General features: G+C 36.4%; 1 protein-coding gene across 3 annotated transcripts in view; it reads right to left on the bottom strand.

The window, feature by feature from the left end:
- The window catches only part of FSTL5 (follistatin like 5), an 873776-nt gene that overhangs the window by 767491 nt on the left and 93439 nt on the right, over positions 1-12846 (bottom strand). For 2 of the 3 annotated variants that reach the window (XM_049906162.1, XM_049906163.1), the window contains exon 2: positions 10172-10202. In XM_049906162.1, coding sequence (XP_049762119.1) covers positions 10172-10202 — 31 coding nt within the window. Of the gene's footprint in view, positions 1-10171; positions 10206-12846 lie in introns of all 3 variants that reach the window. The other variant, XM_049906161.1, reaches the window with a different exon arrangement.

Raw genomic sequence — 12846 nt, 5'->3', positions numbered from 1 at the left:
GGTCGTTTGGGTGGAGCTTCAGCCCTCAGCTCCCCATTGTGGTTCAGTGAGGGCTCTGTTTAATAGGTAGAGATATCAGACCTGGGAAACTTGTCTTTCCAGTAATCTGCTAAAACAATTACAGTCAGATCACTATCAGAATTGCCTTTGCATTATAATAGCCACCTTGTTGCCTGTAGTGATGAAAGCCCAAGACTGTGGATCTCATATGCTTGGCTGGAGCTGGTTCTGTATTTTTAGTCCAATTTCGGGAAGTCAGGGAAGGATTTTTGGTCCCTGGGTTTTTTGTAGCTGCTTCTCTCAGGCCAGGAGAATGGATTAGGAAAAAACCAAAAAAAAAAAAAAAAACACAGAGCACTTCACTCTCTGGCCCAGGAAATTCCAATGTTAATGAAGCCGCCTGGGAAGGGGAGGGGAGGGATCAGATAGATAGGAGAGAGTAGCACCTAGGAATATAGACAAAGTTACTTTTCTTGCTAGGTGATGACTCTTTTATCTGAGATTCCCGAGGGGCGTGTAGCCTGTGTGCATTGGCTGGGTCGAGACTGCACCTGAGGGTCAGGTCCACATCCTGTGCTTGTGCTGTCTCAGAAACCTTGGTCAGTTTCTCCACTCCCAGTCCAAAGCCCAGTGCCAAGTTTCCCCGGCTGGGATGCCGCACTCCAGGCTCCAAAACCAGTTGCTGCCTCCCGGTGACTTCTCCTCCTGTCAGCCGTGTGGCTGCGCTGCCTGCGTGCACTGGCTGGGCTTCACCCGAAGTCACTTCTGGGGGCTAGGGCTGCGTCCTGTGCTTGCACTGTCTCAGGATGCCGTGCTCAGCTCCCCTGCACCCAGTCCAAAGCCTGGCGCCAAGGTTTTCTGACTGGGACACCGGCTCCAGGCTCCGAAAACAGTCACTGCTTCCCCGTGGTTGCTCGTTTTCTCTTTAGCCCCATCAGTGTGCAGCCTGCTTATGCTGGCTGAGTCTCTATGGAGGTTACCCCAGGGGGCTAGGGATTAGGGCTGTGTCTTGTGCCTGCCCCACCTCAGCAAGTCGCAATCAGCCCCGCCACTCGACACCCGGGAACCACAAGGGCTCAAGGCTGTGGTGCGGGTCGCAGGTTCCAGAAGTGGTCGCTGCTTCAGGGTGCAGTTTTTTGCTTCCCTGTCACTCAGGTCAACTCTTTATATCTGTGTTTGATGGTCAGGGTTCATAGATTGTCATGTATGTGATTGATTCACTTGTTTTTCCAAGTCTTTGTTGCAAGAGGGATCCGAGGTATCTTCTACCTAGTCAGCCATCTTGGCCCCGCTATGTTTACTTTTAAATTCAATAAAGATAATGTCTTCAACCACTACAAATATCAGGCATGCTTCCTGCACATTATAAAATATTTGGTTATCCTAAATTGGTAAGGCATGAGGAGCCCACTGCTGTAATGCAAACCAGTGTAAGTGCAGTGGCTTTATCTGACTCTCTTCTCATAGATTTGTGGGAACTGATGCTAATAACAGTACGCTGATACTCTGGATGCTGATGTTGCTATGTCTAGTAACTGTCCCTTATCTTTGGCAGGGAAGCCTCATGTCTTCTGCCAGCATCCGTGGAACTGTAGCAAATTACCTTGTCAGTTTGTGAACAGCATAAAATCTCAGATGCTTTATGCTTCTTGGTAAGTGTCCTGCATTTGATAAAGCATTTAATCATTAAAATAACTCTGTCAAAAAATAACTATTACTATCCTCATTTTAAAGATGAGGATATTATGTATACTGGGGTCAGGTTTTTTGCCAATAATCACAGAGATATTTATAATAGACCCAAGATTGAAATATACCCTGACTCTAAATCCTGAGCTCTAAAATGCTAAGCACAACCAATGTCATGATCATTATGCTGTTCTTAATTTTTTCTGTTTGTTGTAAGTCAACAATGGAATAATTATTTCAGAGGATGGAAAAGAGCAAGAAGATATTTGGCAGCTTGGCAAATTGGAAGATTCTTTAGCTTGTTTCCAATACTTCTTAATGCTAAACCTATCAATGAGTGTCGATCCTCTATCCAGCCTAGGCAACCTTTTCACCCCAGAATCATTTCTGTCATCAAATTTGCTATTGATATTTTCCTAGCTATAATGCAATCTATGAATCTATTCTTCTGTATACTCTGATTCCTCCTTTAAGTCTCATCCACGTAACATCAACATTCAAACATTCCTAGTTCTTTTCATGTCCAAAAGCCTAGAGTACCCTCCATCTTTCCACACCTTGCCCATACTCCCCATCCTTTTAGACAATATCTTGACTCCGATGCATCAAGAAAAGATGAATCTTTTTCAAAATCTATTCCCAGATCCCCTCCCCATACCTCACCTTACCTCTGTGTTTGCCTAGCATTCCGTGACTGTATTAGTTTAACCTAGTTCCCAACTCACAAACACGCATCCAGTACTACTTGCCTGTTTGTGCAAGAAACTATGTCTTTAATCCTTAATTCCACGGCACCCAATTCAGTATCTAATATTTAAATGAATAAATGTCTCCTGAATTAAGACGTATGTAACTGACTCAGTTGAGTTTGCCATTATATTCTCCTTTTCTCAATTCTCCTGGCAGGCCAACATTAACCCAAATTTTCTGGCATAAGAAGTTTCTTATTATTAGGTGCCGTTGAGTCAGTTCCAATTCACAGCAAACCTATGTACAACAAACAAAACGCTGCCTGTCCTGCACCAAGACATAAGAGTAGTACTTTCTAAATGTAACAGTGGTTAATTTACAACCAACATGTTAAATAAGGTTTGGTTTTATTTTTTGTTACCTCATAAATTTCTTCAAATTTAAATATAAACTATTAAAGAATCTGTTATACGGCACTGTCAGATTATAACCCTTTATCCCCCAAAAAGCAATGAAAACCTCCTTGATACCTGTTTATGTTCAAAGCAGTGTTCATTGCATTGCAATACTAATTTTTTTTTTCCCCCACCAAGGACCAAAAACCAAACCCACTAGAGCTCCATATATTATGGCAAGGACTGGACAAGAAAACAACGTTAGTCTAAGAACAAGTAGGGTAAGTCATTTAGAAGATATCTAATATCAGTAGGTCAGATGTCTTCAAGTTTGGAAAGTATATAAATTATAATTTACAATTAAGTAAAATAATGAGGCAAAGTAAAAACCAACATGTCTTTTCTCTAATTTTAACATTTCATGAAATTGTAGCTTATTTTCTTCATAACGTTTCTACCATGAAAGTTTTTTTAAAAAATGATTCATTTCAAAACACATTGATATAAGAACTCACATAATTTAAGAATTTTATCTTTCAAAAGGTCACCTGCTTTATCTCATTTAATGCTTAAAACATTTTGTATTATGTTATGCCACTATAGGTGAGAAAAGGGCCACTAAGAAGTCCTAAGAGGAGCAATACCTAACTGAATACAGTTTAGTGATATCAGTTACACTAATCATGTTGTACAGCTACCACCCAGAATGACTGCCAAATTTCCCATCACCATAAAAAGACACTCACGGCTTGCTAAAGAATGGAGCTTATGGAATTTTAAAAACTTTTGTAGGAAACCATTTAAGGCTTTGTTAAATGTCTAGAATTTAAAATATATTGGTGATGGAAGGGAAGATGAATGTCAAGATGTTAGTGGGCAGGTGAAAATGCTGGTGGTGTAGTGGTTAAGAGCTATGGCTGCTAACCAAATGGCTGGCAGTTCAAATCCACCAGGTGCTCCTTGGAAACTCTATGAGGCAGTTCTACTCTATCCTATGGGGTTGCTATGAGTCAGAATTGACTCCATGGCAACCAGTGTTTTTTTTTCTGGGGGTGGCAGGTGAAAAAGAAAATTGAATTATGCAAAGAGCCTGCTTAAATACCTGAACAAGTATTCAGCAGCCATTACATGCATCATTAAATCATTATTTGTTAGGAAAAAATTAAACACAGTTTCCCTGGGTTGTTTTTCCCACCATCGCTAAACCTCAGCTGTGATGACTTGTTTTAGAGAGCACTGTCCCCTGGTGGGCAAAATGAGCTGCAAAATAGATCACACTGAAACCAAAATAAATAACCCATTGGATGAGATGATTTATTGTCATCCATTTGAAAAGTAGATGATGAATGCAAAATACAAAAAGAGAGACGGAGAGAAAATAAGTGTGGCATAACATAAATTGAGCCCTCCTGCATCAGTGAGAAACAGGATCAGCTGCTGCTTGAAAGCTCCCTGCTCGCTGGTAACAGGCGTCATTAGGTAGAGAAGATGTTTGTCTCCCGTGTGCTGTGGCAGGAGGACATGCATCGAGATCATCTAAAACTCTACCAAGTTATTTAAATGTACTTTTTAAAGATGGAGGATGAGTATTACCTTACTTGCCACAGAAAAGCTATTACTTACTGAAATCTATACTGTTTGAAAGTAACTTACTAAAGTATTTGAGGGTTTGAGGGCATTTATTATTTATAGTGAATATATTTGGCGCTCCTTGGAAACTCTATGAGGCAGTTCTACTCTGTCCTATAGAGTCACTATGAGTCGGAATCGAATCGACGGCACTGGGTTTTTGGGTATATTTCAATGATTTTTTTTTTCTTTTCTGAGATGTATTAGAACTGAAATTGTTAATTTCTGAAAAAAGTTTGTCAAAGTAGCTACTATCTTATTTAGGCAACGGCCTCCAGAATTTGGATTTCATCTTCTTTTTTTTCCCCAATTCACTGTCTTCCATACATCTTCTTTTCAAAAAAAATAGGGATCAAAACAATGGAACAAATGTCAGCTAATAAAATCACAATCAGTCTAGCAATGGGTTTAAAATAGTTGAGAATTACATTTTTAATTGACCTGTGGCTCAGCAATCAATTTATATTCATATTGTTAAGGTAAATATGAAGCGAAATGGACAGAAATGTTTGCAAAGTCCGTGATGTTAATGACAGAGTTACCAGTGATCAGGTGCCATTAAATAGTGTGCATGTGACAATGATCCTTTGCTGCAAGGTGATCAATAACACTCATGAGGATGTATTCCTCCAGCATTTAATTCCAAAACTGCTTTTTTTAATAAAACAAATATAGGGAAAATAGAATTGCTCAAATAGAATGTAATTGCTATGGCATGAGAACTATGCAAAAAATACTACTTCTCACACTCTTTTGCAAGATTTAATTATTTAAAAAAAAATTTATTATCACAAGTCTGCCATAGGACATCTTTCTGGGGTTTATACAGCATCATTGTTTGTTAAAAACAAAGAAAGAAAACTATCAGTCCTTTGGTTGAAGTTTTCTAGGAGTAAGTTTTCTAGTTTTTTTGTGTACTTGAGTTTCCTGAGGGTGATAAGTATTGTACATGAAAGATTCAAAAACACAGCTTCATAAAACCTACACATGCTTATTTGTCTCAACAATAGCTTTCTAACTAAAAACCAAAGAACCTAATACTCATAATACACATTATTGCAATCCCTTAAAAACATAACAACTCTGTGTTTCATGTAATGGTAATGATCTCCATTTATCAGCTATTACTTATGGTACTGTGTATATGGCATTTCATAAACAGGAAGACATATAACTATTAGTTAAGGAGGCTTATAAAGGGCTTATATACATGAATTACCATCTTGCAGTTTTATATGATATTTTCATTTGTTCTTGTATTCAGTGACTTTTAGTATAAGAATCTAAGGGGCCATGGCTACCCAATCACTCCTCCTGACTAGTTAACTGCCCTAAAGAAAGTGAGCCAACCCCCGCAACTCTGTGCGGTTATGCTTGCAAAAAGAGCTCTGGATACTCAGGCAATCAGCATTCTACCTTTGGCATTCCAATCTTCCATAATTCATAGCAACCCTCCTCCTCACTACCTAAGTAACTCGTACATATGTGTGTATGTATAAGGGAGCCCTGGTGGCACACTGGTTAAAGTGCTTGGTTGCTAACCAAAAGGTCAGCTGTTGGAACTCATCAGCTACTCCATGACAGAAAGACGTGGCAGTCGGCTTCAGTAAAGATTACAGCCTTGGAAACCCTGTGGAGCAGTTTTCTGTTCTATAGGGTGGTTATGAGTCGAAGTCGACTCGACGGCAGTGAGTTTTGTTTTGTTTTTAAGTATATATGTGTATATATATATATAAACTGGTTGCCATCAAATCCGATTCCTACTTATAGTGACCTTGTAGGGCAGAGGAGAACTGCTCCATAGAGTTTCCAAGGAGCGCCTGGTGGATTCAAGCTGCTGACCTTTTGGTTAGCAGCCATAGCTCTTACCAGCGTTTCCATGTGTATATATATACATATATATACATATATATATATATATATGTACTTAGGCAAATAGGAAACTGTGTGTAAAGACTGCATCTTCCATAATTCTTTAATGACATTTATTGCCCAAACACAAAATTTTATTTTGATTAACTATGATCTTAACATATTTTCCTTGATTGTTTGATATACGGTAGAATGTTGGCAGAACACAGGGTGAACACTTGTGCCTCTTACCTTTTTCATATAAACCATTTGGAACACACTGAGAATCAGCAATAGTAACATTGTCCAATGTTCTTATAAAATTATAATGCTTCAGAAGTTCAGATACATAAAGAACTTTTGATATCATGGTCTTTGTTACGGGAATGTTTACCATAAAAAAAAAAAGGAATTCAATCTAGAGTGCTTAAGTCACTCATTTAAGATCACAAGTATTTTGTGTACAAGCTAGCACAAGATTTAGATATGTTTCTTAGAAAATTCTTGTTTTATTTACCATTGTCTATTTTTTTCTTAAAGTTACGAATCGCTGACCAGTGTGTATGTGCATGTGTATTAGAGAAAATATCTGTAACAATCAAAGAAAAAAAAAACATAAAATCTGTATCTACCACATCTATGAAAAAAGCATAACAATATGATAATCTTACTTAAAGTATAATTGGTAATTGTTTAAATAAAAAATGACCCATTTTAAAATAGAACACTAATGACAATGCTGATTTGAATTACTTTAGATGTGATTTCTCAAAATACAATGCTGGTGAATGCTCTTTCTTACCTGATAACATTTGTGTGAAAGCTAAAATGAGATAATATAATTAAAGATCCAAGAAGAGTGCTTGGCATTGTCAGACCTTTAACAGAATGCAGGTGTTAGTGGTAGCACGTGAATGGCCAGCAGGGGAACAGTTTTAATTTTCACTGTTCCCTTTTCATACAGATTTAAAAACAAACACAAAACTAAAATAAAAATAGAAATATAAGTCAAACATGTTTTATTTTAATCATTTTTAATGGGAAGAGCCAAGAGCATTCACTTGAAAACTGGGGAGGGTTATGTCATAAAAGCAACTGGGTCTTTTAGGTAAATAAGAGAGTCAAGCATCACTTAATTTCCAGAGTGAGGGCAAGCTGGTACTCAGAGGTGTGCTAGAGCTTAACCACTCCACAAATAACAACACCCTTATTACCGTGGTGAATGTATTAAGCTATTTTAGAAAATTACAAGCTCTAAGTTGACAGAATTTTTAAACTATTTGTAAACCAAGAATTATTTAAATTTTCCTCAAACGTGTTATTGTTTCATCACTGAAAGCTGTTGAAAGACCACCCTGAAGTATAAATAAGTAAACGACACCCTAAATTTAATGACTTCCCTGAGAAATATCAGCAGACGCTGACTTCTTGTGCTCCTTATTTTAGAAATATTCTTCAGAAGAAATTGCTTCCCAATCATATTTATAACACTCAATACATTTTAATGCATAACATTTTTAAATGTTATATCTTTCATTTAACCAAAGAAAAATGTTAAAGATGACTGTCTTGATAGTTGATTCTTTTGTTCACACCATTAAGAGTGTCTTCATTCTCTTGCTATGATCTTCAACACAACTTTAAGGAAAAACATCTTAAACAATCGCAACCCCCAAATGAATGTACTAAATAGAGCCTCCATTCATTTAACAATAGGCAAGCTATACACTAAAATCAGTTGACAATCCAACAGCGTAATAATTGTTCAACCAAAACTTATTTTCTCTCTTGATCTTCATATAAACATACTTTTAGAGTATGTAAAAAATGGATTGTTTTATAGTATTTTTAAATTGTATTAGAATAAGAACATATGTGTGTCCGATAATTATTCAATTAGAGATAGAGTTATGAGCTTGAAAACAGATATCTATCTCTAAGTACATGGAGAAAAGGAGACTCAACTTTCATTGGAAAGCTTTGTTCATTAATGTAATTTCAAGTCACTGGTATCATTAATTTAGGATTGCTGTCATAAGCAGAAATAGGCACAGAATGCAGAAATTAGAAGATTAAAGACTTCCTCTTGAGACATTTCTGTTAATGTTATGAAACTATTCTGGTAAATGAGATTACCAATTATTCAGGAAGTCAAGAGAATTACCAGCTTAGAATTGGTTATTAATATCAAATGAGGACATAGCTCACATTTCCATAATTAGTTGCCAAGGCATGTAAAATATTTGAATTTCAGAATTTGTCAGCTATCCAAACCAATGGATAAGCTGTTCCTTTTATGTCCCCAAATGTATTCTTCCAAAATACTGACATTTAAAAACTTTTAAAAATGACCATTCATAATTTCCAGTGAGTCAAAATTTCAGGATGATTTCTAAAAATAGTCAAGAAAAATGTTGAGTTCTTCTACGTAGAGAAAGACAATAAGTTCTAAAGTAACTATATATAAAAACCCCAAACCCAGTGCCTTTGAGTGCAGACATACACACATATATATGATTTACTTACAACTCAGTAGTCTAGAAGCCATAATGCAAGTGAGAGATCTAAACAATATGTTAATAACACTAAAATAAGTGACGAGCATCATCCCAATTTTTTATTAAATTATGAAAGAAAAAAAATGTTCCCAGACAGCAGCTGGAAAATATAATTTCTACTACTTCAGATAATATGATATATGTAGCCCAAGGCAATAAGCCATCAAGTAAGAAGCTACTCTAAATTTACTTCTACTATCACAGAATAACAAATATAATTTAAGATTAAGCTGAACCACTGGGACCTTCATGAGGAAATAAGGTATACACACCATATGCTTGAAATGCATGTATCATTTAACTGTACATCCTACAGCATATCTCAGAACTGAAATCCCCTTTTGCAGCACAAAAGTGTAAAACTTTGAATTAATATGAGTGTTTTGAGAACAAATAAGTCTAATAATTTCATATATAAAATAACAAGTCATACTTCAATTGCTGAAAATGAACACAAATAGGGCAGGAATCCATGGAAAGGCAGTCTTACATAAATCATTTGAATAAAATATATCCAGCAAAAATTTTTTTAAATGCATGTCTTTTCCTATTCTTAATAATATAGACATAACAAATGATCAGACACAAAGATAGTACTGCAGAAGACAGTCAGTTGTGAGAAAATGTGCAGAGATGATTATATTTAGATTATTATAAGTAAGCAAAATTGGTATTGCCAAGACGCCTTCAGAAATAGGTAGGTGGGTGAGGAGGCCCAAAATGTAGGAAGGCCCGCACCTGAATGGGGAGGCCAGGAGGCTGAGACCCAGGACAAATCCAGGAAGCTCTGTCATTAAGAGCAACAGCATCATAGGCTAATGGAAACCTTCTGTTGAGAGATTGCAATCTATCGGGAGTAATTTATTCTCTCAGTGATTGAAACTTAAGCACGCCTCTGTAAGGAAAATAGCTCCCTGTGTCTGATTAGAGGTGACTCTTGCATGCTAAGAACTATTTCCAGCTTTTAGGATATGCATAAATATTTTCTGGTTTGTTCACAGAAAATACAATGAGATGACAGTCCAGGAAACATACCTTGAAAAGATTCATCTGCCAATTGTGGACATGCTTTAAAGACAATGCCTGATGCAGAAATTTTACCAAAACAATCTAGGAATTAAACAGAACATTCTCTTGAAGTTTTCAACAGTACCATATGAAGAAGGAACATCTGAACGGAGAATTGTCCATGGTCCCGGAGAATTCCCAAAGGGCTCTCAATGGCTTCAAAATCAGCTTGAATATTCTGAGTTATCATTTTCTCATTATTTACAAAACAGTGCAAAATCTTTTTTTTTTTTTTTTGCCTGTACTTCTATCAATTAAATTGACCATGATCTTAAAACATGCACTCCTTACCTTTGGTTCTTGAACTTTCTTGGCTTTTTTCCTGCTGGAAGTAAAACATAGAATTAGGTCAAAATCTGGAAGTAAATATTTGATCTAGAGTTTGATTTAGAGTATCTTTATAATTAATAACTAAACAAACTTATCCAAATGTTCAGTTGTACCCAGTAGACATTGTCATACAATTCTCATTAAAAAAAAAAAAAAAACTTATGTAAAATTGTTCCACAGGAGCAGTAATCATTCTTAGTGGACACACATTTCTCTAAGAAACCAGTACGTTATATAAAAATGGATAAATAAGTAAGTATGCCTCTCAAATGCCTTGGGCCATTTCATTTAATTTCAACAGATACTGAAAGATGCCTCTTGTTTTGTTTTCAATGGATCTGCATTAATCATAAGTTGTTGATGAAGGGGAAAGTTTAAGGACAAATAAAGTGGAAAATTCACTAAAAATATTTTAAAAAAGACTTTTCAACTTTGTTCCCTTCAATTTACCTCAGAATTGGGCCCTGTATCACTTTTCTAAAGTTGAAGTTGACAATAATTCTATTATTTATTCATAGACTGCTTCAATCAGAACTGTGCCTCAATTTGACATCGCTCCTTATTAATCAGGCAATCCCAAAAGAATTTTGCCTGTTTTCTAGTTTTTAAGTAGGAATTGTACACTCTATAACTTCTCAATTAATATTCAAGCACAGTTTAAATGTTTCAAAGTCTCACACTTAAAATAATTTTGAAATATGTATCAAATAAAAAATGGCAATATACTGAGCTAGAAATGTGTATGAATACCAGTAAATTTTGGTAACAAAGTAAAAATATGAAGACTTTATTTTGCTGCAAATATTAATCCCAGACTCCAATATTGACAAATGCGTATTTATTGAACCAGCTAACTTAATTATATTATTCTGTTAGTTTTAAGTCTTTGAAAAATTTTCCACTTCTGATTGATTTTAATTTTAGAGTATCTGTGGTTCACTTAAAGCAATATTTAATATAACTTATTTGTTTTAAATCATTATTGTTTCAGAATTATAATACAAGCAAGATAAAATTTTCCAAAGGGGCAATTATTAGTAAGAACACAAAATGTCTCTTTCCCTTTCTCTGTCTCTCTTCTCCTTTGTTATTCATTCATTTTGTCATTCCGTATTTCATCAAATTTACTCTTTCAACATTCCAGACACTCTTCCAGGCCACAAGTCCATGTAAATGAACAAAAAAGACAAAAATTATGCCCTTATACAACATATTGCACGTGATCAAACACAAAGATATTACTGTAGAAGGCAGTCAGTTGTGAGAAAATGTGCAAAGATGATTATATTTAGATTGTTATAAGTAAGCAAAATTGGTATCTATTTAGAAAAAAGTTATACCATACAAGTAGGTGTTGTCAGGGTGGAGAAGTGCAGTTTTACATAGGGCCACAATTGTATTCAGAATACAATTCTGAATTATGGAAGAGAATAATACATGCAGACATCTGGGGTAACATATTTCAGAAGAAAACAATTGCAAATGTCATAATGTACAAGAGTTCTTAGGACTGTCAGGAATTATCAAGACCAATGTGACTAGAGAGGATTGAGTGAAGGGATTTTAGTAGGAAATGCAATCAGGGAGGTAATAGGGGGCGGTTGCTAACCAATGAGTCAGCAGTTCAGGTCCGCCAGGGACTCCTTGGAAACTCTATGGGGCAATAGGGTCTGTCCTATAGGGTCTCTATGGGTCGGAATCAATGCGACGGCACTGGGTTGGATTTTTTGGATTTGGACACTAGGGATTGGGATGTTTGTTCAGACTTGGGTCTTACTCTCCGACAACTGAGAAAATATTGAAAAGAGGAGTAACATTACATCTAAATAAATCATTCTGGTGGTCTATTGAGAATAGTTTGAAAAGGACAAGGATAAAACAAAAGGACAACAATAGCCCAGATAAGTGATGATCATGGCATAGATCAGTGTTGCAGCAGTGGAGTTTGAATACCCAGCTAGAGCTAGCAAGATCTGTTGCAAGATTGAATGTTGGGTATGAGAGGAAGAGCAGACAAGGATGAATCTAAGGTTTGGTTCCTCAACAACTGGAAGGATGGACATGCGATTCACTAAGATGAGGAAGATGGCTGAAGAAGAATGGGAAGATTAGAAGTTCAATTTTGGAAACATCAATCAGTCTATGTTATTAAATATCCAAGTAGAGGCATCATAGACAGTTGTATGTATGAACCTCAAGTTCAATGGTGAAGTTTTGGCTCAAGATTTGGGTGTCCTCAGGAAAAACGTGCCCCTTAAAGCCAGAAGACTAGATAAGCTCACCAAAGAAGTGAGGTACATGAAAGAAAGATAAGCGCCACAAGTTTAGGAAAGTATATTGTATAAATATTGAAGAGTAAAGAGATTAAACAGTAGTGGGCTGAGAGTGGGGCAGTACTGTCAAGTCAGTGAAGAAGTAGTAAAACTGTTTCAAGGAGAATTGATCGCCTCTTTCAAATGCTGCTGATAGGACAGGAAAGAAGAAAACTGAGAATTGGCAATAGGCTTTAGCAACTGCCATTAATGCACATATGTATGTATGTATATTATCTGTCTGTCCGCCCACCCACCCACCCACCCACCCATCCATCCATCCATCCATCCATCCATCCATCCATCCACCCATCATCTATCTAA

This window comes from Elephas maximus, chromosome 13 (genome assembly GCF_024166365.1).
Source record: "Elephas maximus indicus isolate mEleMax1 chromosome 13, mEleMax1 primary haplotype, whole genome shotgun sequence".
NCBI classification, from domain to species: Eukaryota; Metazoa; Chordata; class Mammalia; order Proboscidea; family Elephantidae; genus Elephas; species Elephas maximus.
This window is presented reverse-complemented; position numbering and strand designations above follow the sequence as displayed.